The 27,742-nt window shown below is 40.7% G+C and overlaps 1 protein-coding gene and 1 non-coding gene across 4 annotated transcripts in view; both read right to left on the bottom strand.

Annotated features, from left to right (window-relative positions):
• The window catches only part of SENP7 (SUMO specific peptidase 7), a 2,310,641-nt gene that overhangs the window by 1,574,179 nt on the left and 708,720 nt on the right, over nt 1-27,742 (bottom strand). For 2 of the 3 annotated variants that reach the window (XM_044071599.1, XM_044071598.1), the window contains exon 8: nt 18,315-18,496. In XM_044071599.1, the coding sequence (XP_043927534.1) occupies nt 18,315-18,496 (182 nt within the window). The remainder of the gene's footprint in view (nt 1-18,314; nt 18,497-27,742) is intronic. The other variant, XM_044071600.1, reaches the window with a different exon arrangement.
• On the bottom strand, nt 20,788-20,859 carry TRNAG-UCC. The gene has a single exon. It is a non-coding gene; the product is annotated as a tRNA-Gly (tRNA).

The raw sequence follows: 27,742 nt of genomic DNA, 5'->3' as shown, positions 1-27,742 counted from the left end.
TACTGCTGCTACTGATTCCCTCTGTTGGGGTAGAACACCACAGACATTCCTCTTTTTCTTAAGGAAGGGAATTCAATAGCCTCTGGAAATTATTTTTAGTACTCATGAATCTGTGGTGATGTTTTGCCAGGCTAGAAGGTACAAAGCACCCATCGACTGCCCTCAGTGCAGCAGTCAGGCAATTGCTCAAGGATGCTGGTAGGGCTTCTCTGAAAAGGGACCTCGGAAGCCCTGGTTCTGTGGGCCACCTCTGCCCCTAGGGCGATGTCCATCTGAGTTACCTCCCCCTCTGCAGTGAGGAGGTCCATCACCAAGAGAGTCATGGAAAGAACTCTGATTTCCAGAACCACATTTTCTTCCCCATCCTTTGATTCCTACAGAAGGATCTTTGCAGAGTGGAGAAATGGATTCTCATGGCAGAAAGAGTCTTACAATCCTGCTAGCTCCTGGTAAGGGTGTCTAACTTTGTCTCTGAAGAGTATCGAACCATTGTAGGAGGCAGTGATGAAGGACGTCTTAAAGCTTTCCTCGAATTCACAAAGCCACATCTAGGCATGACTACACATGGTGATGCCAGTGCCTACTGACCTGGATGTGCCATTGGGAGCGTTGGAAAGCTGTGGCATGGATACATTGTAGGTTGACTGAAGGGTACATAGTTGGGGAGTCCACAGTGCACTGACTGACCACAGGGAAAATACCTAAAAGAGATATGGAAAGTTCCTTGGTCAAATTTCTTTGGAATCTTGTAACATGGGCTAAATAATTCAGTGATGTAACAGCAAAGGTCGTTGAGGCATAAGTCCATTTCCCAAACCTATCTATTGCCCTGGACAGTATTGTTGTGTAGCATGACTTTAGATCTTCTTCTCTTCTATATGCTGCTGTATCCACAACACAAAGGAGTTTGCCTCTGGTGAACTCTCGTACGTCCGGCCATTATACAAAAGTTAGATGCTACTGCTAGGGTGCGAGCAAGGTCCTGTGCGTCTCCCTGCAGACATCAGTCATAAATGTTCATCGGGTGTAAAGAGGATATCTGCACGCACCCTCCTCAGAACTGACTGCCGCCGGAATCAGTGACTACGGAGTGGGTACTCCAGGTGGGAAACTATACAGCAGCATATAGAAGAGAAGGACATCTAAGGTTATGTAAGTTCTTACACAACAATGCTATGTCCTTCTATTCATATGCTGCTGTATCCATAATACAAGGGAGAGTGCAAAAGCTCCTGTCCTAAGAAAAAGGTGGAGGACCAGAAGCACTTGCCAAAAACCCATGAAGGATGGCTCTGGCAAATCCTGCTCTGGATCTTGAAACCATGTCCAATTTGTAGTGCTTAGTGAATGTGTGTACAGAGGACCATGTAGCTGCTTCGGGAGTAGCAGTTATGTCCAAACCTTTAAAAATTGCCTCTGAGGAGGACACTGCCCTAGTGGAGTGTGCCTTTACTGGAGAGGAGTGTTTTGCCATGGGTTGTGTAACATAAAGACATGGTTTTAGAAACAGGGTACCCCCCCCCCCCAGCGCTCTGGGTGGTATGAGGTGAAGAGCCTGTCTGATTTGCGGATCGGTTTGGTCTTAGCCAAATAATATCCGAGTTGTCTGTGTACATCTAAGGACAGGTTTTGTAGAGAGGGGAAAAAGGTTGGCAGGTTGACGGCCTGGTTCAAGGACAATTCATTGACTACTTTAGGCATGAAGATTGGGTTGGTACGTAAACATACCCTGTCCTTGTGAAAGACAGCAAAAGGGGGAGAGGCCATAAGTGCTTAAAGTTCTGAAAGCCTTCTGGCTGACATGATGGCCACCAAGTGCAGTGTTGGAGGGAGCAGTCTTTGGCTGGTTCAAAGGGTGGAAGAGTCAATTTTTGCAGAAAAAAATTTAGATACCAAGGAGGTGGAATGGGCTTTCTTGGGGGGCCTGAGATGTTGTGTCCCTTTCAAGAAATGTTTATCTTCTAATCTGGAAGCCAAAGGTGGTACCAGTGGGAGGCATGTTAAGATGGCAGATAAATGTGTTTTAACGGAGTAGGACAGCCCAGACTTCATCAAATCACACATATAGGACAAGACCACTAGGGGTTCTGCTATCAGTGGTTGTAAGCTGTTTTTCTGACACCATGCAGAAAATCTCTTCCACTTAGGTAAGATTTCCTGGTAGTTGGTTTCCTAGTCTCCTGCAAAACCTGAAGCACATCCTCTGTGTATAGATGTCTGAAGGGAATCATTGCCCTATCACCCACAATGTAAGGTTCAGTGTGGACAGTTGGGGGTAGAAGAGTGTTCCCTTCTCCTGTGTGAGCAGGTCTATTCGGTGGGGAAACTTGTGGTGATTGCCCTTGGCTAGATGTAGTAATAGTGGGAGCCAATGCTGCCTTGGCCAATAGGAAGTCACCAGCACGAATTGAGGCTGTTTCTTCTGAATTTTCAGTAGGACTCTTTGTAAGAGAGGGAAGGGGGGATGCATAAGTGTACATTCCCTTCCAGAAAATTGAGAGAGCATCCACCCTCCATCCTTCTGGATGTGGTGCCCTGGAGCAGAAGGTTGGAAGCTGTCTGCTCATGGGGGAGGCAAAGAGATCCACATCTGGAGTACCCCATCGATGGATCAAGTCCAGAAACACGTCCCTGTTCAGCATCCACTCATGAGACAGGGTCACGGTCCTGCTTAGTGAATCTGCCATCACATTGTCTGTAGAAAGGATGTATACCACTTGGAGGATGATTTATCTTTCCAGTGCGATTTCCCAAACCTGTATGGCCAGACTGCACAGGAGGTAGGGTCTTGTCTCCCCACCCACGTTTGTTGATGTATCACAGCAGAGTGGTATTGTCTGTATACCACCTCAGAGTGGCTGAAAGAAGCTGATATTTGAAGATTAGCAAGGCCAAAAGCAAGGCTCTCACTTCCTTGACACTGATGTGGTCTTTCTGTTGAATGAAGGTCCACGAGTTCCTCACTCTCCATTCCCCTCAGGTTGCACTCCATCCTGTGTCTGATGCACCTGTGAAGAAGTCCTGGTTGGAGGGCAAGGGGTGTAAGGGCAGGCCTGGGCTTGCCTGAATCTGGGTAATCCACCAATTCAGTTCCCTGGGAAGGCATGGAAGCATAGGGACCATAAACTCTAGGGGATGTAGATGTTGCTTCCAGATTGTTCACAAATACCACTGGAACTTCCTCATGTGAAGCCTTGCCAGAGGTACCACTGGGATGGTCGAGGCCATGAATCCCAGAATTCTGAGAAATTCCCTGGGTGAAATAGCTTTGAAAGGAAGTATTTCCCTGAAGTGAGTATCACAATTTTTTTTTCTGGGGGAAGGCAGGCCATCATTTTCCCTGTCAGAATCAGACATCCCAGAAACACCTGATCCTGTGAGGGTACAGAGGATAACGTTTTGAGATTTATGGTACATGTACATCCCAGATCTGTCAAGAAGGAGATGGTGAAGTCCAGGTGTTGTATGGCCATGGTACTTGTCGTAGCCTGAATGAGGATATAGTCGAGGTAGGGGAAAAGTTGTATTCCCTTTGTCCTGGTAAAGGCCATGACTGGAGCCAGACATTTTGTAAATAATCTTGGGGGCTGTACAGAGACCAAAAGGTAAAGCACAGAACTGAAAGTGTGCAGAATCCACTGAGAAGTGGAGGAATTTTCTGAAGACGGGATGGACTGGGATGTGTAAGTAGGCATCCTTTATAGCCAAGGACACTAAGAAGGTCTGTGGAAGGATCAGGGCCAGAAGGGTAGGCAGAGAGAGCATCCGAAAGGAGGGAACCTGGAGGAAGGTATTGAGGTGTGACAGATTCAAGAATGGTCTCCAGGAACCTTCTTTTCTGGGGACCAGGAAAATTCTGGAATAAAACCCTTTCTTCTTGCATGTGAAGGGACTTCCTCAATTGTTCCCCGAGTGGGAAGTTCCCACAGGACTGGTGGGAAGAAGGGTAGTTGCTCTCAAGGGAATTGAGGAACGGCTTTGGGAGTATGTCTGGCCTCTCAGGTCATGAAGTATCCCTGTTTTATTATAGATAGGACTCAAGAGTCCTGGGTAACCTGATTCCAAGCGGGGAGGGATAGTGAGAGAAGCATGGAAACAGGGGTGTCCGGGTGAAGTGCCTGGTAGTCACAGGCTACCACTCTTACACTGAAAGGGCTGCTTGGAAGTAGAAGTGGAGGGAACAGACCTGGAAGGAGGCTGTTTCCTGTGGTCCTTTTTGGTTTTAGCTGGTATTTTCCTAGCTGAGGTTCTCACAAAGGAGGTTTTAGCAGGGTAGTTCCTTTGAAAATGTGGAACTGGGGAGACAAAAATATATCTCAAACCCTGCAGTTCTTTGCCTTTTGTCTGGAGCACCTTGAAGAGGTCAGCAGCAGCTGTAACAAACAAGTAGTTGGTGCAGGTCTAGACTTCTTCGCCTTTTTGACTGGTGGCTCATCTGAGGAACCTGACTTCGGATCCATACCAGAAGTTAACAGTTTAAGTCTCTGATTCTCTTGGTAGAGTTTTAACACTGCTAAGCAGGTTCTAAGGGTTTTGGGGATGAAGACCTGACAAATACTACAGATGGTGTGGTCATGTTCTTGACCCAAGCAAAACAAGCAGAGCTCATGCAAATCCTTATGTGGAATTTGCCTTCCACACCTACACTTGCCCTTTCTACCTGACATGAACCCAAAGCAGTAGCAAGCAAACAATTAAAAAAACTCTATGGAGTACTTATCTGAAGTCGAATAGTGCAAAATCAGTTTTCCGAAGGAGCGACGACTAGAACTGGCAATCACACAGGTGGAAGAAAAGTTCTGAGGATGGTGCGTGCTGACGTCCGCTTTATACCTGACATCCGTTTATGACTGATGCCAGCAGGGAGAGACATGGGATGTCGTGCACACCCTAGTGGTAGCATCTAACTTTTGTAATAATGGCCAGACGTAGGAGGCAAACTCCCTTGTGTTATGGATACAGCAGCATATGAACAGAAGGACATTCCCTGTTAGGAGGGATGAAGAGAGGACCTTTACACAAACAATTCCTTCTTTGCAGCCACTGCTACCACCATAGCATCCGCTGGGGAACATTTGCTCCAATATCTTCCACTCTTGTGGAGCTGCCAAAATCCTGTCTGGCTTTTTCGGTATAGGTTCCAACACATCAGGGTTACTCCATACCCATTATGCCAGGAGATCAGTAAGGGGATCAACAGGTGGTACCACCCAGGATGAAGATGGACAAGAACCAAAGGCTTCCAAGAACAAGGATTCATCAGGCAAAAGATATTGGTAAGACCACCCCCCTTCTCTATATTTCTTATGAACTAACTCTGGTGGGAGGTTAGAGGGTTCAGAATCAGACTAGGAAGTTAATGTAGCATGTAGTCTGGGAAGCCTGTGCTTCCGACTGCCCATGTCTAACAGGAAGATGAGAAGAAGAGGATGAATACTGCTGGGGTTTGGGTGGAACTATGCTACAGGGAAGCATGTTCTCCTTAAGCAAAGCTAAGACCCTCTGAAAGCCTTGAAGGTCAAAGATGGCATCGGCTCCAAGGATCCACCTCTTTCTTGGGAACAAGTAGATATCTTGGGGCTGATGCATCTCAACCCTGAAGATGACCTCAAATCTGAACTGCTAACAGACACTTCAAGGGGTAAAGACAGCTTTGACAACAATGGTGTTGATCCACCTCGTCAAGCATCAGCCCTGAAGCTTCAGTTCTGAGTTTTAAACAAATTGGTGTCCAAAGGGAGAGGGATGCTGTCGGTGTTAAAGTAACCAAGACTGTTGACCCTGATGAAGGTGCTCCAGTGCAGGGCAGTGCCAACAAGATCAGCCCTGACACAGAGTGAACTGGTAAAACAAAAAACTACTACTGGAGCAAAGGAGCACACGAAACTGACTCAAATTTAAAATGCTAAGCACAACAATTTGATACGCTTTTCATTCAGCAAATACCTAAACTTCTTCAGACAACAAAAAGAGAACTAAACAGAACAGATTAAATAGTGTAGCAATAATTGCTTGTACCCAAATCATCCAATTATGTTGTAAAACAATTAAATCCCTCCCTATTCTTAAATAAGCTAACAGGCTATAAAAACACATTACTTTAATACATTACAATAAAATTAATATCCTATGTTTAACATAAACATAAAATTTTCAATCATAAGGCAATACAAAAGAAACATACAATAACCACACTATTAAAATAAAATGAAAAGAAAAGCTTCCAAAGGTGTTCAAATGAATAGCAGAATCCTCTACAAAAATTAAAAGTACCCCAAACAATAAAAATACACTAACCTGAACATCAGTGTAAACACAAAAAGAACTCTCAAACTACCGCTTTAAGCTCTTTAACTTCAATATACAACTCAAAGAAACTTTTTCGTTAATACCTGGAGCTCTGTAAGACTGTAACTTCAATTGCCATAGTAACTCCTGTCGCTCCAAAAGTAACTGGTAAGGACCACCTTTTATATCTGGGGTAATCTGATCAAGCACTCTAAACAAAAATGAATGAGTAGGGTTTTCATTAACATGCCTCGACAAGGCATTTTCCAATTTCTTCTTCTTAATATAATAAATATGTTCATAAATCCTGTCTTTAAACTTCCTGTCAGTCTTGCCCACATAAAATGCAGGGTAAGACTGGCAGCAAGCCAAGTATCAACAGACTTAGACTGACAGTTATATCTTCCCCTTAACTTGTAGTTGTTACCACTAATTACAACTGAAGTTCCAATGGCTATGTATCTACAGAAGTTACAGGCCTTACATTTAAATGTCCCTTCAGTTCTATGTAGTTCAACTTTCACTGTTTCCATCAGACTTTTCAAATTTCTACCTCTTCTGTATATGACCATAGGTACACTACCAATCTTATTAGTCAAGTCTGTCTCAAAAGTGAACAGATTCCAGTTTCTACATAAAATCTCTTTTATTAAATGAGCCTCTAAACTAAAGGGTGTAATAAAACTAAGTTTAAAGTTACTAACCGGGAGTTCTACATTCATGGACTCTTGAGAAAATGTATTATTGACTATCACCTCCACTGTGTTTGATCCATTGACATGTTTGGCCAATAAAGGAGAATAGAATACTGATGTCCTTTTTTGTTGGACTTCTTCAATGAGATCGACTGCCCCTTTACAACACTCCTCTTTTGGAACAGGTGGGTACTTGTAAAATGAACAACAAAAAGTTTGCAGCTAAAGTCCACCGTAAGGAAACGTACTCAAACACGATGTTACATTTTACAAATGCCTACCCGTTCCAACAAAAGAGGAGTGTTGTAAAGGGACAGTTGGTTTGGGTGGCTGGTATGGTTACGAACGATGAAGCGTTCTTAGAAGAATGCAATGTGTTGTGAGATATGTTTTCCAGTAGGGGGTACCCAGACAGTTTGTTGGACGATCATATACAGGAGAGGCAGTAATTTGAAAAGTCTGATGGAAACAGTGAAAGTTGAACTACATAGAACTGAAGGGACATTTAAATGTGAGGCTTGTAATTTCTGTAGATACACAGCCACTGGAACTTCAGTTGTAATTACTGGTAACAACTTCAAGTTAAGGGGGAGATATAACTGTCAGTCTAAGTCTATTGTGTACTTGGCTTCCTGCTAGTCTTGCCCTTTATTTTATGTGGGCAAGACTGACAGGAAGTTTAAAGACAGGATTTATGAACATATTTATTATATTAAGAAGAAACTGGGAAATGCCTTGTCGAGGCATGTTAATGAAAACCCTACTCATTCATTTTTGTTTAGAGTGCTTGATCAGATTACCTCAGATATAAAAGGTGGTCCTTACCACTTACTTTTGGAGCGACAGGAGTTACTATGGCAATTGAAGTTACAGTCTTCTAGAGCTCCAGGTATTAATGAAAACGTTTCTTTGAGTTGTATATTGAAGTTAAAGAGCTTAAAGCGGTAGTTTGAGAGTTTTTTTGTGTTTACTGATGTTCAGATTAGTGTATTTTTATTGTTTGGGGTACTTTTAATTTTTGTAGAGGATTCTACTATTTATGGCAAAGAAGTGGGATTGTCAAAGAGATGAAGAAAGGAGACAAGTATAAGGAGATGAGGTGCATGGTAAAGAGAGAGGTGGCGAAGGCTAAGGTTAAGGCGTATGAAGAGTTGTATAAAAGGTTGGACACTAAGGACGGAGAAAAGGATCTGTACCGATTGGCTAGACAGAGGGACCTTGCTAGTAAAGATGTGCAGCAGGTAAGGGTGATAAAGGATAATGAGGGAAACGTACTCACAAGTGAGGAGAGAGTGTGCTGAGCAGATGGAAAGAGTACTTTGAGGGGTTGATGAATGAAGAGAATGAGAGGGAGAGAAGGCTGGATGATGTGTGGATAATGAATCATGAAGTGCAGTGGATTAGCAAGGAGGAAGGAAGGATAGCTATGAAAAGGATGAAGAACGGAAAGGCTGTTGGTCCAGATGACATACCTGTGGAAGCACGGAGGTGTTTAGGTGAAATGGCAGTGGAGTTTTTAACTAGATTGTTTAATGAAATCTTGGAAAGTAAGAGGATGCCTGAGGAATGGAGAAAAAGTGTTTTGGTACCGATATTTAAGAATAAGGGTGATGTGCAGAGCTGTAGTAACTACAGAGGGATTAAACTGATCAATCACAGCATGAAGTTATGGGAAAGAGTAGTGGAAGCTAGGTTAAGAAGGGAGGTGATAATTAGTGATCAGCAGTGTGGTTTCATGCCAGGAAAGAGCACTACAGATGCAATGTTTGCTCTGAGAGTGTTGATGGAGAAGTACAGAGAAGGTCAGAAGGAGTTGCATTGTGTCTTTGTGGATTTAGAGAAAGCATATGACAGGGTGCCTAGAGAGGAGCTGTGGTATTGTATGAGGAAGTCGGGAGTGTAAGAGAAGTATGTAAGAGTGGTACATGATATGTACGAGGGTAGTGTGACAGCGGTGAGGTCTGCGGTGGGAGTGACGGATGCATTTAAGGTGGAGGTGGGATTACATCAAGGATCAGCTCTGAGCCCTTTCTTATTTGCAATGGTGATGGACAGGTTGACAGACAAGATCAGACAGGAGTCCCCGTGGACTATGATGCTTTCAGATGACATTGTGATCTGTAGTGAGAGTAGGGAACAGGTGGAGGAGACCCTGGAGAGGTGGAGATATGCTCTAGAGAGAAGAGGAATGAAGGTCAGCAGGACTAAGACAGAATATATGTGTGTGAATGAGAGGGAGGATAGAGGAATGGTGAGGATGCAGGGAGTAGAGGTGGTGAAGGTGAATGAGTTTAAGTACTTGGGATGAACAGTTCAGAGTAATGGTGAGTGTGGAAGAGAGGTGAAGAAGAGAGTACAGGCAGGATGGAGTGGGTGGAGAAGAGTGTCAGGAGTGATTTATGACAGACGAGTACCAGTAAGAGTAAAAGGGAAGGTCTACAAGAGGGTAGTGAGACCAGCTATGTTATATGGGTTGGAGACAGTGGCATTGACAAAAAGGCAGGAGTCAGAGCTTGACGTGGCAGAGCTGAAGATGTTAAGATTTGCACTGGGTGTGACGAGGATGGACAGGATTAGGAATAAGTATATTAGAGGGTCAGCCCAGGTTGGAAGGTTTGGAGACAATGCCAGAGAGGCAAGATTACGTTGGTTTGGACATGTGCTGAAGAGGGATGCAGAGTATACTGGGTAAAAGATGCTAAGGATGAAGCTGCCAGGTAACAGGAAAAGAAGAAGGCCTAAGATAAGGTTTATGGATGTGGTGAGAGAGGACATGCAGGTGGATGGTGTGACAGAGCAAGATGCAGAAGACAGGAAGAAATGGAAACAGTTGATCTGCTGTGGTGACCCCTAACAGCAGCAGCCAAAAGAAGAAGACGACGAAAAAGATTTGAACTTCTTTGGAAGTTTTTTCTTTTCATTTTATTTTAATAGTGTGGTTATTGTATGTTTCTTTTGTATTGCCTTATGATTGAAAATTTTATGTTTATGCTAAACATAGGATATTAATTTTATTGTAATGTATTAAAGTAATGTGTTTTATAGCCTGTTAGCTTATTTAAGAATAGGGAGGGAATTAATTGTTTTACAACATAACTGGATGACTGGGTGCAATCAATTATTGCTACACTATTTAATCTGTTCTGTTTGGTTCTCTTTGTGTTGTCTGAAGAAGCTTAGCTATTTGCTGAATTAAAAGCAGTTTAAATTGTTGTGCTTAACATTTTAATTTTGAGTCAGTTTTGTGTGCTCCTTTGCTCCAGTAGTAGTTTTTTGTTTTTCAAGTTTAGTTTGTTCGTTTTCAGTTTTCGACAGAGTGAACTGGTAGCAGAGTAAAAAGGGGTGGGTAGGTTGGTCAAATAGTACGCTGCTAGTGGATGGTACTGAGTGAACTCCACTTTGGATATGTATCTTGAAAAATGTTCTCATCATCTTGTTGACATCCCGTTCAGCAAGAGTTCAAGAATGCCAGGCAGATGATGCCCCTGAGGGTGGTCTACAATATTTCCTTTCTTACAGAATCAGTGAATGAAGCCTCAGGCTCACAGATTCTGGCAAGAACTGGGGTTAAGGAGAAGAGGAAAGGGATCCGGAAGCCATTGGTACTGACCTCCTAGCCAATTCTGGCTCCGGTCTGACTGAGACTGCTCGATACGGCGAGCACTTTCTGGATATGTCCAAACTTTCTGAAGACTCCTTATCTTTGCTTTTGTCCTTATCAGTATCTTTAGGCTTACTCTGGTCTTAGACTTATTTGACTTTCTGGTAAGAGGAAGATCCTGTGGAAGTAGAATCCCCTGTCTGTGAGGGAAGAAAGCCTTTAACAATAAGATTCTCCCGTCTCATTTGGAGAGCTCTGGAGCTGAAAGCAGCACAAGACTGACAGTCAGAGTCTAGGTGGGCAGCACCCAAACATCATGCGCACAACAGATGTGGATCTTAAGGTGGCAATTTGTGTCTACATTGCTAACACTTTTTAAAGCCTTGCAAATCAGACATTGCTAATATTACCTAATCTAATGTAAAGCTACATGTAAGTATACAGCAAACCTACAAAAATTCTAAACTCAATTCCATAACTACACACAAACCTACTGCTAGAATACTAAACAGTTAACCCTAAGATTATGCTAATATTGTAAACACATACATGAAAAAACTAAATTTCTACACAACAACAGGAGAGTATAAACAAGGTCGGGAGAGGAAGGAAAAAAGCTGGAATCCCACAAAGGATATGAGCAACGAAACACTCCTCGAGAACACATCTGTAGTCTTCAGGTGGCAAACAAGATCTGAGGTATTAGAATAGTGGGCAGGGAATTATGGGCAGAGGAGGAATCTGAGCCATGAAACCGAAGAAACTTCAGAGTCAGTGCAAAGGTTGGATCAGACCACCTTCATGTGTTGAACAGCACAGAAAACAGACAACACAAAATATAAAGTTTTGCTGGGTAAAGAAAAGTTTTACAGTCCATTGGACGTTGACCACTTTCAATAGAGTACGTCAGTAGGAGTTCTCTGGTGTAAGATCAGCTTAGTACTGGAATTCATAAGACAGCCTTGGTGAAAAGGGCATTCTCAAACAATGATGATTGAGAAGTTTTCAGCAAAATCAAAATTCCTATCTTAGTCCATCTAAAGAAGGCTTCTACATATGTTTTTTTCTAAAGAACACAACAGACCTCTGCCTAATCTCCCTAGAGACTTAAACATTTTGACTTATATTTATTACGTACTAATGAAGTTTTTGACAATTGTATTAACTGCACTGAAAAACAGGCTCAAGTGTTAGCTGCTATTAATAAAGCAGTCTTTATTATACTCTTCATAATTCCCACCCATTATTTTATGACCTTGCTATTGGTTTTCATATGAAAGCCGCTAGCCACTGACTTCCTCTGTACTCTACTGAAACATCAGTATGACTTAATATATCCATATTGAGTTATCTTCCTCCAGTTCCAGACCACTTGTATTCTGTGCACATCCATTTTCAGATGCAGTTACTACAAAGCAATGCAACACAATAAACGAGTAACAAGTAAATGATGCTGTGGCAAAACTATCTACCCCTTCCTATAGTAGTTCTTCCTTTGCATCAAAATACTCCAGAATTATAAACACCTTCCTACCAGCTCAGCAGTTTGATTTAATGTTATAATGCCAGAGATTTATTCAGGCCATCAAAACAGGCAGTCAAGTAAGGACTTATCCACATATCTTCCATCTTTCACTGGGGAAGTCTGAAAGGGTACCCAATATATGGCTACCACAATGCAGGCTTAAGTCCAACAACACTTCAATAACACAATTTAAGTAGGATGGGTAAAGATGATGGAAAGTACAGTTTTGTACCTACCATAAATGTAGATGCTCGAGTGCTAATACAGCTGCAGTCATCACAGATGGGTTCTCCTGCCGTCAGGCGGGTCCTCGGTCGGCGAATTCCAAAGTCTTGGTCCGGCGTCGGTTGTTGTCGCTTTCTTTCCTGACGTCAGTGCGACAGGGGTATATAAGACACAGCCGACGCCATTTTCTTCAGTCTTTCTTGCCCCAGATGTCAGGTGCCCCCAGAAGGAAGGCAATATATATATATTATATATAAATATATATATATATATATATATATATATATATATATATATATATATATATATATATATAGATATATATAGATATTATATATAATCATGCAATGCAATATAATCAAAAATCAGTAGTTGCAAGCAAATACACCATAGAAGGATAACCCAATCAGGTTGAAAGTAGAGGAGTTAGCCACTAGGTATGTTCCCAGAGGGGAAGGAGGGAGGGAAACCTGGACTGCAGCTGTATTAGCACTCGAACATCTACATTTATGGTAGGTACAAAACTGTACTATGTTCATCGTGCATACAGCTGCAGTCATCACAGATGGGTAGAATCCCAAAGCTACGCACAGGGTGATAGGCACTAGGTGGAACTGGGAGGAGCCAGAATGCCCTGCAACACAGCAGTGGCAAAGCCTGCTCTAGTTTTGGAGTATAAAGGCAGGTGGTAGTGTTTGGTGAAGGTATGCACAGAACTCCAAGTGGCTGCCTCCAAAATATCTTTGGTTGGGACTCCTCTGAAGAAGGCTGCAGAGGTAGCTGTGGCCCTTGTGGAGTGGGATCTGATGCCTGCAGATACAGATTTACCATGAAAGGAGTAACAAAAACGTATGCAGTGACCTATCCATTTTGAAATTGTCTGTTTGGAAATAGGCTTCCCTTGAGCTCCTACAGCATAGGAGACAAAGAGTTGTTCTGACTTCCTGAAAGGCTTTGTTCTGTCCGAATAGTAACGCAGCTGTCTATGGATGTCTAAGGAATGTAGCAGCCTTTCCCCTTTGTTTTGAGGATTGGGGTAAAAGGAAGGTAAGTGTATGGCCTGATTTAAAGCTACTCTTGATACTACCTTAGGCATAAATGACGGGTTGGTTCGTAGAGAAACCCTGTCCTGATGGAAAATGAGAAAGGGCTGCACAGCCATGAGGGCTTGTAGTTCTGAGACCCTACAAGCTGAGGTAATAGCCAGAAGGAAAGCTGTTTTCCAGGACAAATATTGCAAATCTGTTGAGGCAGCTGGTTCAAAGGGAGGCAATGTTAATTTTTCTAGAATGTAATTTAGATCCCAGGCTGGTATTGGTTGTTTTCTTGGAGGTCTTATATTCTTAGCCCCTCTGAGGAACTGCTTTAAGAGTGGGTGAGAGAATAAGGGTGGATCAGTGTTGTATTCTGCAGAAATGGCTGAGGCATGTATTTTAATGGAGGAAAATGAAAGTCCACTGTTCAGCAGCTCAGCAAGATACTGTAATATCTGAGGCAAATTCAGTTTCCTAGAATCCTGGCCCTTTTTCTCATTCAAACACAATACCATTTCCATTTTGCGGAGTAAGTTTTTCTAGTAGATGGCCTTCTTGCCTCCAAAATGACATCCTGCACCTCCTTGGAGAGTAGGGTCTGTTGTGGTACTAAGGAATTTTTCATGCAGTCAGGTTGAGTGTTTTCAGCTGGCTGTGTAGAATTTGGTAGCTGTGCTGAGTCAGGAGAAGAGGCATTAGAGGTAGGGTCCAGGGAGGAGAGTGTGTTAGACTCCTCAGGAGTGGGTACCAGTGTTGTCTTGGCCAGTCTGGTGCAATCAATATCATCTTTGGTCTGTCTGCTCTTGCCTTCAAGAGCACCTTGGGCAGTAGAGGCAAAGGTGGAAAGGCGTAAACTGTCAGTGCTGCCCAACTGAAAGAAAGGGCATCCACCCTCCAGGCCTTTGGATGAAATGTCCTTGAGCAGAATTTTGTCAATTGATGATTCTTGTGGGAGGCAAAGAGATCTATGTCTGGCCTTCCCCATGCTTGGATTATCTTTGTAAAGACTTGAGGATGCAACTTCCATTTGTGCGGATCTGTCATACTTCTGCTTAGATTGTCTGCCAACGTGTTTTCCAAACCTGGCAGGTACTGTGCTTGAAGTTCGATTTGACATTCCAGAGCCAAGTTCCAAAGTGACATGGCCAGCCTGCACAGGGGGTATGAATGTGTTCCTCCTTGTTTGTTTATGTACCACATTACTGTGGTGTTGTCTGTTCTTATCAATAACTGTCCTGGATGCAAAAGGTCTTTGAAAGCTGTAATTGCATTTATCACTGCTAGCATCTCCTTTTGATTGATGTGAAGATGCTTTTCCTTTTGGGACCACTTGCCCTGGATGCACCTGTCCGTCATGTGTGCCCCCCAGGCGTAGTCTGAGGAGCCTGTTGTGATGACTTGATTTGCTTGAGGCTTGCAGAATGGTAGACCTGAGTTTGTTTGGCATGCTAGGGCCCACCATAGAAATTCCTTTTGCAAACATGGAATTAGTGGTATTATTGTTTCCAAACAGTGGGTGTGTTGAGACCATAGGTTCTTTAGGCACCATTGAAGTTTCCTCATATGCAACTTTGCATATGGGATTAGAAGAATGCAAGATGCCATGAATCCCAGAGCCTGCAGGATTTTCCTTGCAGTTAGCCTGGTACAATTTGCTAGTGTCTTGAAGTACTGAGTTAGTTTCCCCTGTTTTTCTGGTGTAAGATAGGCCATCTGGGTGTTTGCGTCCAAGTTGGCACCCAGGAAAATTATATTCCGAGATGGTGTTAGCCTGGATTTCTCTTTGTTGACTGCGTGTCCCAGGTAATTCAATAACCGTGTTACATAAGCCAGATGTTCCAGAAGTAAGGATTTGCTGTCCGCCTGGATCAGGCAATCGTCCAAATAAGGGTAAATTTGTATCCCTTGAAGTCTGCAGTAGGCAATTACTGATTCCAGGCATTTCGTGAATACTCTGGGCGCAGTAGATAAGCCAAAGGGCAATGCAGAGAATTGATAGTGGATTGAACCTGCAAGAAATCTGAGGTATCTTCTGCAGCTTTGTCTGATTGGGACATGCAGGTATGTCTCCTTGAGGTCCAATGTTACCAGCCAAGACTCCTTGCCCAGCATGGGAAGAAGCTGCTGCAAGGTGAGCATCTTGAATTTTGGTACGAGTAGAAATGTGTTTAGGATGGATAAGTCCAAAATGGGTCTCCAATCGGTTCCCTTCCTTGGCACCAGGAATAGTCTTCAGTAAAAACCTTGACCTTGTTCGTGAGTAGGTACCTCTTGAATAGCTTTCATGCCCATGAGCTTTGAAATTTGTATTTGAGCCTCTGCCCTTTGATTGTATGGCAGGTTCGGCATGCCTCTCATTTTTGGAAGAGTGTGAAAATGAAATCTGTAGCCTCTGTTTATAATGTCCAGGATCCATTTGTCTTTTGTGACAATATGCCAATTTTTTGAAAATAATGCCAGCTTTCCTCCCAAGGGTGCTGCCACCTGAGCCTTGCTTGGCATGCAAAGGGGAAAGTCATTGGGTTTGTTTCCTGTATTGTTGTGCACTGTCTTCACCACCTCTTGGTGCTGGAGATTGCCATTGTCTGCCTCTATATGATCCTTGAGATTGTCCTCTGCCCCTTGTGTGCCTGTATCTACCTCTTTGGGGCTTGTCCGTGGCTGGAAAGGACCAGTTTTTTGAAGGCCAATTTCTGCTAAAACGTGGTGGTTGAACCTGTAGAAAAGCCTTGACTGCTTGCATTGATTTAGCTTTTTCTTCCATTTTTCGTAGAATCTCCTCAGCATTAGTACCAACTAATACATCCATTTGTAAAGGAGCATCTAATAGTTTAGCTTTAACATGGTCGGGCAAGGTTTGTTCCCTAAGCCAGGCATGTCTACGAATGACTGATCCTGTAACAGCAGCTCTACTTGAGGCTTCTAGAGCATCATAGCCACATTGTAAAGTGTGTTTACCCACTTGTTCTGCACTATGCAACATTATCCTGCAACTCCTTTAAATCTGGTTGTTCAGGTTGTGACATTTTATTCTTTAATTGTGATAACAGAAACTGCTGATATTTAAGCATATGGAACTGACAATTTAAGGCCCTCATGGCTAGGGTGGCTGAGGTATATACCTTTTCCCCCACCTTTCTAAGGTTCTAGACTCTCTCTCGGAAGGTAATGGATTCTTAGCAGTAGAGGCCTTCATTCCCTTGGGGCCTTGAGAAATGGTTTCAGGGTCTGCATTGTGGCTTTTGTAAAGGAATTGGTGTGAGTTAGGAACTCTGTAGTACCTATCAGGCTTGACTGGGGCGGGAGGCAGGGAATCCGGGTTAAGACAAGCCTCCAAGTAGACATCATCAAGTATGTCCAAGACAGGAGGTATCACCAGAGGTCTGTGCTGAGGTAGCAAAAGAAATTCCCTAAGCCTTTTCTTGGAATCTGAGAAATCTTGGCCTTCCCAATGGAAGTGTTCGCTCAAGGTATGCAAGGTTTCCCCGAATGAAAAATCCTCTGGGGGGGATACAGAAGGAAAGACTGTTCTGCATCAGAATCTTCAAAAGGGGAGTACGAATGCTCCTCCACATCAGAATGTTCTGAAATAATGGAGCCCTGGTCAGAAAAGGGAGAATCTTCCTCCACTCTGGGTCTCTTGTCCGGAGGGGGCTGGGAACCCCTGATAAGAGTAATTAAATCCTCAGCCATTTTGAGCATCTGCTTTTTAGGCATGGGGCCTGGAGATGGGCCCTGTGCAACAGGCCTCTTGGAATGCATGGCTGATTTAGACTTAGTAAAGTCCTTTATGGAAAAGGAAGAATAAGGTCTGAAGACACCATGGGTGGAAGTGGACCTGTCCACATTAAGAGGCTCAACACTCGCAGTGGCTTCAGTAGCTGTAGTCAAGGTGTGGGCCGAGGAACCTGCGGTCTCGGTTACAGATGACACCGCCAGAGAAGGGTCGTCGGTAGTCAGGGGCTGCGTAGGCGCCTCGCTGAGAACTGGACCACGTGTAGCCGGTTTTGGTGCAGTGTCGGTGGAGACCGCGGGCCTCGCATGTCGGTCTTTGTCCTTGCGTTTTTTGGACAAAACAGTAGTCGGAGTCTCCGACGACATCTTATAATTAAAAGCTTTACCGAAAAAGTGCTGGGCGAACTCCGCCCGATGCTTAATAGTGCGTTTATTGAAAGTAGCACAAAAGCGACAGCCCGAGACGTCGTGGTCTGGGCCTAAGCAAAGTATACAGAGGGAATGGAAATCCTTATGCGGTATTTGCTTCCCACAAGAAATACAATTGTTAACTTTGTCTCACATCGGTCTGAGGCAAGAAAAGTTTCCCCAACGGGGTACTTAGCTTTAAAGAAGACTTCGGTTTCCAAATTTTCATAATTTCAGGAGCTGGCCGACCGGCACTTGCGAACTGCTTCTGCTTCGGGCACCGCGCGGCAAAAAATACTGGAGAAAATGGCGTCGGCTGTGTCTTATATACCCTTGTCGCACTGACGTCAGGAAATAAAGCGACAACAACCGACGCCGGACCAAGACTTTGGAATTTGGCCGACCGAGGACCCGCCTGACGGCAGGAGAACCCATCTGTGATGTCTGCAGCTGTATGCATGATGAACATCATAGATATTATAACACTATATATCCTACCCTTATTATAAATAATGGAAAATTGACAGCTGTAGAAAGACTGACAGCATCCCAGACAAATCCATTGCCCTTTTGCTGCAGATAACCCACAGGACAACAAACTGCATTCTGTCTCCTTCTGGGATTTTTGACTGAAAAAGTGAACAGCATAAGACGACCCAAGAATGACCATCCATTAAGAAGTCTGAGACCATTCATGCAGGAGGGAAGAACCTTAAACCACCACATAAAGCACACCAGATATGCTGACTGACAACAAATAACATAACCCCTAAAAAAATAATAAAATAAAGAGAGAGACTTACTGGCGAGCGTTTTACCTCTTCAATAATGCAGTTGTCAGACTGCTCTGGAGTACTTAAATGCCTTCTCTTCCTGTCATCAGGGAAAACATTTACTTCTTCTGAACTGGAAGACGAGTTATTCCAATTTTCATTTTTCCTTTTGTTACAGTGTCTAAAGTTGAACCTACTGTTTTTCTGAACAGCTTCAGGAGAAAAGAAACAAATAATTCTACTACTGATATAATCAACTGGTCATTTTTATTGTTACAGTAAAAAAGTATTTCTGGTGTGAAGTATGCAAACATATCAGATATAAATGTACACAATTCAATGCTAAGCAAGTAAAATGATCCAGTTAATTCCAGATGCTTCAAATTTCGCACCAGCAACAACAAACTAAAAGGTGACTGGAGGATGTTAAAAGTGATGGATTCTTGCTCAAAACACTGGCAAGACGAATTCTGAAATGACATCATCAACAAAGGCATATACCAAAACATATCTTAGTTACGACTTTTTTCAGATTACAGTATTTAAGTTTATACATTTCTCTACAAAAGTTCCACATCACAGGCACAGTGCCAAGCATTTCAGACAGCTACTTGCAATATGATGGAGACATGCTTGCAAAATGCCGGACAGGCACAAACATTTACATTTTTCTCAAACTGATTTACAGGTGGAAGATGACATTTTGTTAGGAGGATAGTGTGTCTGCAATGTGCTGCAGTTGGAGAGAAGAAAGGGCAGAAACAAGAATGGAAATTAAATATAGATCAAAGATCACTGCTAATTTGTGAATGCAACTGAGAAATACTGTGTAGCTAGCCATAATAAAATACAGCTTTGGCAGGAGCACCTGGGGTGCCAAACAAAAGAATTTAAGAACAGCAGACAGAGAGAATGAGAAATTTGAGAAAATTTTTTTAAGAAGACAGCCCAAAAGGAAAACTGCTGTATATGGGAAGTACAGCACCCTAGGAGCAGCAAGTTTTGCAGGGGGGAAAAAAACCCGAGGTAGAGCACAATTATACAATCTGAGCTAGTGGCACTTTCATGCTTAAAAGGCATGTATGGTAGCCAAGTCTCTCACAAACAAGCCACTTGCTCCAATGAATAGTTCAGAAGAATGCATTACTTTGTGCACATATTTTGCTAAGCTGCAGCATTTACAGAATAAAGACTGTAAATATGAGCACAGTTAATGACGACTATGATAAACATAGTAAATAAAGTGTGGAAAACTCAGTGGTTGAAACAGCTGTGTAGTCGACCCAAACTCGACAGAGAGAAGGTGCATACGTACTAAGAAAACTTCTGTATACAGTCCGAACTGACCTGCATGTTATTACAGAAGGAAGTCCATCTGTCCATCTTTTAAATCACTTTCATCCAACTCACCAACTCATGGTCACAAGAGGACAGAGAGTACTATCCAATCAAGCAACAGATGTGACGTAATCAGACCCAGGTGGAACGCCAGTTTACAGTAGAACACCCCCACATCCACAAGCATACACAAATATAAATATATACTGTGTGTGTGTGCATATATATATATATATATATATATGTATATGTATATATATATATATATATATATATATATATATATATATATATATATATATATATATATATATATATATATATATATATATGTATATATATATATGTATGTATATGTATATATATGTATATATATATATGTATGTATATGTATATATATGTATATATATATATATATATATATGTATATATATATATATATATATATATATATATATATACATATATATATATATATATATGTATATATATATATATATGTATATATATATATATATATGTATATATATATATATATATATATATATATATATATATATATATATATATATATATATATATGTATATATATATGTATGTATGTATGTGTATATATATATATATATATATATATATATATATATATATATAAATTTATTTAACATTTGTTTACCGGGAAAGTCCAACTTGGAATGAAGCCAATTTATAGTGGAGGCCCAGGGGGAAACGTTCCAGACATGTCTTTGTAATGTGGGAGGAAACTGGAGTAATAAGTCCAATAGATTCCTGGTGTAAGCTCCAATATAGTCCAAAAACTGAAACACACTGTTGTACGCCGTTCTTTGCGTTTTAGAGCCTCCTAAGGCATTAAAAAACAGGACAAGAAGAGGCTCTAAAACACAAAGAACGGCTTAAGGCATTAAAAAACAGGAAGCTTCAGCGTACAACAGTGTGTTTGAGTTTTAGGAAACTGGAGTACCCAGAGAAAACCCACACGAACGGAGGGAGGACATGCAGACTCCACACAGAAGGCACTCCAGCCGAGAATCAAACCGGAGAACCTCTTGCTGTGAGGCGACACTACCGCTGCACCAATGCATCGTCCAAAATAAGCTGAGTGTTTTTACAGCAGGATCCAGACGAGTGCTTAAATGCATAGACTTCTTGCACTGACTCGGAATCGAACCCAGGTCAACTACTTGGAAGGCAGCTGTGCTCACCACTATACCACCAATGCTACTATATATATATATATATATATATATATATATATATATATAGTAAATATATATACATGTAAACACACACATGCATGCACTCAAGCTCAACATTTTAGCACTGTTAATCAAGCTACTATCATAACTTTCTTGAAACAGAAACAAACATTAAAACGGTAAATACATTTGTAGTACATAACGGTCAGTGGCTATGTTAAGTTTTAGAAAGCAGTCTGGAAAAGTACAGGCAGAGCTTTCTATAGTATTCTTAAGGTCTACTACTGTGAAACAAAAACAGGGACCAACCAACTTAAAAATCTGTATTCCCATTCGCAAGATAATATGAAAGACAAAAATGTCTCAAAAGAGCTTGAAGCAGAAGGGTGGGAGACAAAAACAAATTAGCCACTAATTCTGTTAAACAAAGAGGTCATGTGATGGAAGTGAAATGTGAAGATGGTCTCTGATACGTGAAACGGCAATGACTGTGCTGCAAAAACATCTAAAGACAAATTGGTTACATAGAACTCAGATTTGGCTGCAGTCAGTACTCAGAGAATGATGAAACTACCTTTGTGGACTTGTAAGACATACTCAACATTTTGTTTACTGGGACTTGGAGGAAGACAAGCCAAAATATTAAAATTGCTTATTACCTTCTTTAAAAACAGCAAGAGAGAGTAATAATACCTGTAATCTGTCCAAAAGCTTGTCAGAACTGGAGTGGCAAGAACACTTTCCTCACAAAAAAAAAAGAAAGAAATTAAAGAAAAATCAAGGCCCTAAATCGCAAAAACTATGCAGACTGTCTCAAAGCCTTGATCCCCTTCTCGGTATCGTACAGGCTACTAAGAGATAATCTCTGCCTCATATATAGTGCCTCAACAGACACTATCTTGCCAGACATATTACACATTCCCAAGTTCAGTGACTTAGTTAAGACAAGTTACAGCCGCTCAAAGGATTTCAATCAATTCTGCAACATGAACAGAATATGTTGTAGGGACACGTATGCATTACAGAGTCTCTCTCTTCAATGGAATATAGTTCCACTCCGCATAATGGCTCATTTTATCTGACCTGCATATCCTCACTCAGTTTATAATGCTTTTAAAGGCCATACCTGTCCACTGCTATCATTCATCATTTGGATGAATGGATGGGAAATCACACATTCTCCCTGGGTTTAGCACTCGTGTCCTTGCATGGATAGAGGCAACAAGTAAATTTCCCAACATATGCTTGTTTCACTTCACTCTGTGTTATTCATGCACAAAATATAAGTGTTAAAAACTACTATGGGAATGTAAAGCTAGGCTTCTTAACATCCTCACAGATTAATAGCCTACTAAGGGCCTAGAAACCTACGGTACACATTCATCTCCCTCCATTAATTTCTCACTCACAGCCAACAATGGCATCCTTATCTCCCCAGACAATAACACCAAACTACTAGGCATTACAACTGACAACCAACTCAAATTTGACACACACATTGACTCTACAATAAAATCAACAAACAGAAAACTAGGCTCTCTGTATAGAATTAAATCTTTCCTTACTCCTGAAGCCAGAACTACTATAGCTAGAACCCACTTAATCTCTTCCCTTTTATATGCCTCCCCAATCTATACAAATCTTTCTAAATATAATCTTAACAAACTAACTACGTCTTATAACAATATTGCCAGATTTGCTACAGCATCTCCATACAGGACTCACCATTGTTCTAATCTTAAAAAACTAGGGTGGCTAGAATTACCCAACCTAATACATTTTAATCAACTTACAATCGCCCATAAAGCTCTCTACCACCCAGACAATACCCCAATGCTCTCCACCCTCATAAAACCCTATAGCAATCTGAAGAACCTGCGCTCCTCTAACAAAATACTGATTCATACTTCTCTTTCTAAGAACTCAGCAGGTGACTCCACATTTTCAAACTCAGTTGGGAAACTATGGAATCAACTACCTCAAGACCTCACTACTCAAACATCAATCCCACTATTTAAAACTAAACTTAAACTCTTCTTTTCCAATCATTGGCTTTGCTCTTGCAATAACCCAGACTAACCTTTTATATCTCCCTGCTATGAGACTTTTTTTCCACCCTCTCTTATCTTGTATATCTAACTCTCTACAAAGCTGTTTCTATTACGTCACTTCTAATAAAGGAACTAAATCTCTACTTTTCATCTTCTTATAAAGATGTATTAGACTAACTAGGTACTTTACTTGTACTTTCATACTGTACTCTTTTCTAAGTAATAGAGAGACTAGGTACTTTACCTCATATTGTACTCAAATGCTTTTAATTCTAACAGAAGGTTTAAAGTATATGTTATTAGATATTATTTGTATATGCTGATATATTCTGATAAAGTTTTTTGTTTAGTCTTACTACAGTAGCATTGTAGAGGAGCTTTTCTCCCCGGGCCTCCACTGAAAATGGACATGTATCCAGTTGGACTAGCCCGGTTAACAAATGTAAAATAAAATAAAATCAAGTAGGTCACGAGAATGTCCATTTCTTTCAAGAAACTATAGGACATATTCATACAGCTTCCTCTACCGTGCAGCTGTTACAAAATGTACATGAGTGTTAACAGAATGGTAGAGAACAGAAGTAATTACACCTGGTAAATCCTGTACTGCTATAAAGGTCAAAGGGCCTTGCAAACGGTCCCCATATACTTCCAAAAGGATGCAGTGATGTCAATGGACTTTCTGGGTAAGTTACCTAGTAACACTTTACTAGAAATGTACATAGCCTTAAGTGTTAGGGAGATCCAATTTAAAAATGAAAACTCTGACACTGAAAAGATGTTGAAACAATTCTGCCCTTATGGTTGGCTTAACTTGGCTACTAACTTTCAAAGATAAAACTTTGGCTCAGACGTGTCTCTAATCATTACTAACATCACAGACAAAATATAGATTGGGTTACGAGAACATAGCTTGGATACTCAACAACATTTCACAACGTCAGACAATTACAAACAACAGAACAGTAGTACTGTATCAATATTTTAACTATACTGACTTACTAAAAACAAGAGCATAAGTGGACATATAGAGCAGGGTTTGGCAGAACTATAGGTTCACATGTTTTATGAAGTATCGAAAAACATATACTTACACACCAAGATTCAAAAAAATAAGTTACATTGTCTTATAAGAAAAATAATGCAAAGTAGCTCAATGCAACCTGACAGTAATTAAGTATGCAGTAGGTGTAACTGGGACAGAAAAGTATTAGGTTTTGGTGAAAATACAGTATGTCATGCAAAGACCTGTAAAGTGCAGCTGAGGGTCACATGGGCCCAAGTAGCATGCATGCAATGTGCCTGTGATAATGCTGTTTGTATGTACACCAATGACGATGTGGCACTATGAGCACAGCTGAGAGGGCTACACAGCAATGTTCCTACTACGTTAATATTACAAATGGGATGGAAATGGGTGCATAAGAAAGGGGGAGCGGCAAGCAAGAGAGCACACAGAAGGGCAAGATGAAAGAGTCTGGAGACATTTTAACATTAAATTGATGAGTTTTCTAATAATCTCTACACCAGGGAAGGAAACACTATACTGCACTTGTCAAAAAAAGAGAAATTTGGTCCCAATACAGGAATCCACAAAGAAAAACAATGGATGTCGACCACAGCGTTCAAATAAATGGCAATAAAGGTACCAACCAAAACCTCGGAGCTGTGTAGGCACAAATTCCACCATACACCATGGATGAATTAAAAAAGTAGATTTATTCACCATAAAACAGCAACAAGATTCAGCAAACAAACTTGGACTAAGCGCTTTCACCAGTTAAACCGGCTTCTTCAGAGTCCTGGTTTGAATCATGAATTATTCCAAATTATATACCAGTCCTACTAGCTTCAATTTTTCAATAAATCAATCTTTCAATTATCCCATTTTTAATAATTGCTACCAAAATTCTTAAGGCTGTATAGATGTTGAATGCAACCAAAACACTATGAATGGCGTCGACACTACATTGTTAATAAATATAATAATAATAAAAAATAAAATGTATATATGTGTATTCTATAAATTAATTATTAAATTTTTTTCTAATTTGATAGTATTTACAATTGATTGGAATTGTTTCATAGTACTAATATTAATATAATATCTAATATTTTTATTTTTCATATTGCATTTTTACATTGTAATATATATATATTGGCAATTTTTATTATTATTTTGATTAATTTGACAAGGTTAATTTATAGAATACACATATATACATTTTATTTTTTATTATTATTATATTTATTAACAATGTAGTGTCGACGCCATTCATAGTGTTTTGGTTGCATTCAACATCTATACAGCCTTAAGAATTTTGGTAGCAATTATTAAAAATGGGATAATTGAAAAATTGATTTATTGAAAAATTGAAGCTAGTAGGACTGGTATATAATTTGGAATAATTCATGATTCAAACCAGGACTCTGAAGAAGCCGGTTTAACTGGTGAAAGCGCTTAGTCCAAGTTTGTTTGCTGAATCTTGTTGCTGTTTTATGGTGAATAAATCTACTTTTTTAATTCATCCATGGTGTATGGTGGAATTTGTGCCTACACAGCTCCGAGGTTTTGGTTGGTACCTTTAATGCCACTATACTGCACTTGATTCAGTTTTCTATTTCTGTTACTGGAACTGTTTTTAAAGCATTTAAACAGTGGGTGCATTTTTTTTTCTTCAAATTACTGTTGCTGAAGAATGGCAATATCGGGGAAATAAAAACTATACTGCAGTCATTTTGATTGGCTACTTCTCTTCCTGGAACTGTTTATGAAGCAGTTAAACTGTAATTGCATTTTTTTCCTTTAACTAAAACAGGTGTTGGTGGCCATCTTGGAAACTCTAGAAACTGTAGTCAAGTCTTAGAAAATGGCAGCAGATAGCCTTCTCTGACAAGTACTTTGCCAGAGTTGTTTACTGGTTGATTCTCTCTCTCTTTTTTTTTTTTCATTTGGTTTCAGCTCCTTCCAGAGCTGACTGCTGATTAGTTTTGTTCTTTCTTATAACATGGACCAGGTTGCCAATGCTGACCTTTCCAGGTAGGGTACTCTGAAGCTGCAACACAGTGGGCTGATTTGAAGATATTTTAAACAATGATTTTTCTGAGCATCTCTACAACAGGGAGAGAAAATCTTCATTGCATTTGATTTTACTGTGTCATTTCTGTTGCTGGAACTGCATTATTTTTCTTTAAATGTGGCTGAAGAATTTCTACACCTGGGAAATAAAAAAAATATATTGCAATGATTTTTTAGCTAATCTTTTGCTGGAACTGTTTCTAAAGTATTTAAACTGCAATATTTTTCATTAATTAAATTAGCATGTTTTAGCCAGGTTCTGGGGTCTATCTTGGAAACTGTAGTAGTTAGTCTTGAGACTGAAGGCTAATCATTGCTGTTTTCTAAGTGCCTGAGTTCTTTGCAAGTTGTTTCTTTTTTTTTTGTCTTGAGAAATACTTATAAGCATGGCCCAGAATGCCTATGTGGCTGTACTACCATAAAGATGCACCTCAGTGCACTGGTTTGCAGACAATTTAAACCTAAACTGACAATTTTTCTACACATTTCTACATCAGGGAAGTAAAACTGAAAATGTATTCAATCCACAGCTGCCAGCTGCGGTCGAAGCGTTTGTCTGTTTGTGAGAGTGATTTATATAACATTCTAACCAATCCTAGTCATAAAACTTTTTATAATTTAACTAAAGAGGAGTTCATAGCACTTGAACAACTTAAAGCCAACATGGACATCTGCATATGCCCTGCTGACAAGGGCGATGCAATTGTGATGGACACAAGTGTATGTTGAAAGTATGTTGGAACTACTGAATGATAGTGATACATATTTACCTGTGGCCAAATATGAGGTGAACCGTTTTGTACAGGAACTACGTTTATATGATTTGTTCAAGGAACAATATGATTTTATGCTTGTACAACATCCTGTTATTCCCTCTTTTAATGGTCTTCCAAAAATATATAAAAGGAGGAAGAGACCAACTTTAAGGCCGATTGTGGCTTATAAGGGCTGGGTGACAGAGCCCTTATCAATATTAGTTGAACAGGAACTTAAACCTTTTTTTGGCACGAGCACCAGCAGTACTGAAGGACACGGAGGAACTTCTACAGACTTTTGGTGAAAGTGCCTGCTGTTTGAACTTTCAGGAAAGGAATTTTATTTTGGTGACCTTAGACATTAATTAGCACGTTATTCACTGTTATATCTAATACCTATGGTGTTGAGTGTATTAGGAATATTCTTAATAGCTTTAGGGCCTTATCACATCAGAGCATTGAACTGATTTGTACTTCGATAGAGTTGATTTTGAAATGTAATGTTTTTGTTTTTGAATGGCATTTTCTATTTGCAGCTGCAGGGTGTTGCCATGGGAACACCCTGCGCTAATATTTATGCCAGTCTGGTTTTAGCCGAATGGGAATTGCAGGCTGTTTTTTCTGATCATGCATATAGGCAAAATCTTATTTACTATAGGCATTTTGTTGACAATATTTTTATTTTATGGGAGGGTATGAACTCTGTCTGATTTTGTTGATTATTTGGAACATAATAGTTTCAGTTTACTATGCAATGGTCCAGGGAGAGAATTGATTTTTATATACAACTACAGTCATCAATTCTGATGGCAGTATCGACTCACTAATACACAGAAAGGAATGTAGGAAAAATAGCCTGTTGGCTAGGAGTAGTATGCATCCTACTGGGATATTTGGTAACATCATGAAGTGACAGTTCCTACGTATGTCCAGATTGCATACATGTGACAGTGACTTCCTACAGACTACGAGACATTTAGCAGATGAGTTGACAGGTAGGGGATATCATGAAGCTGATGTA

This window comes from Protopterus annectens, chromosome 5.part0 (assembly GCF_019279795.1).
Source record: "Protopterus annectens isolate FY-2018-M chromosome 5.part0, PAN1.0, whole genome shotgun sequence".
Classification (NCBI taxonomy): domain Eukaryota; kingdom Metazoa; phylum Chordata; order Ceratodontiformes; family Protopteridae; genus Protopterus; species Protopterus annectens.
Note: the sequence above shows the minus strand (reverse complement) of the source record. Positions and strands in the feature narration are given on the sequence as shown.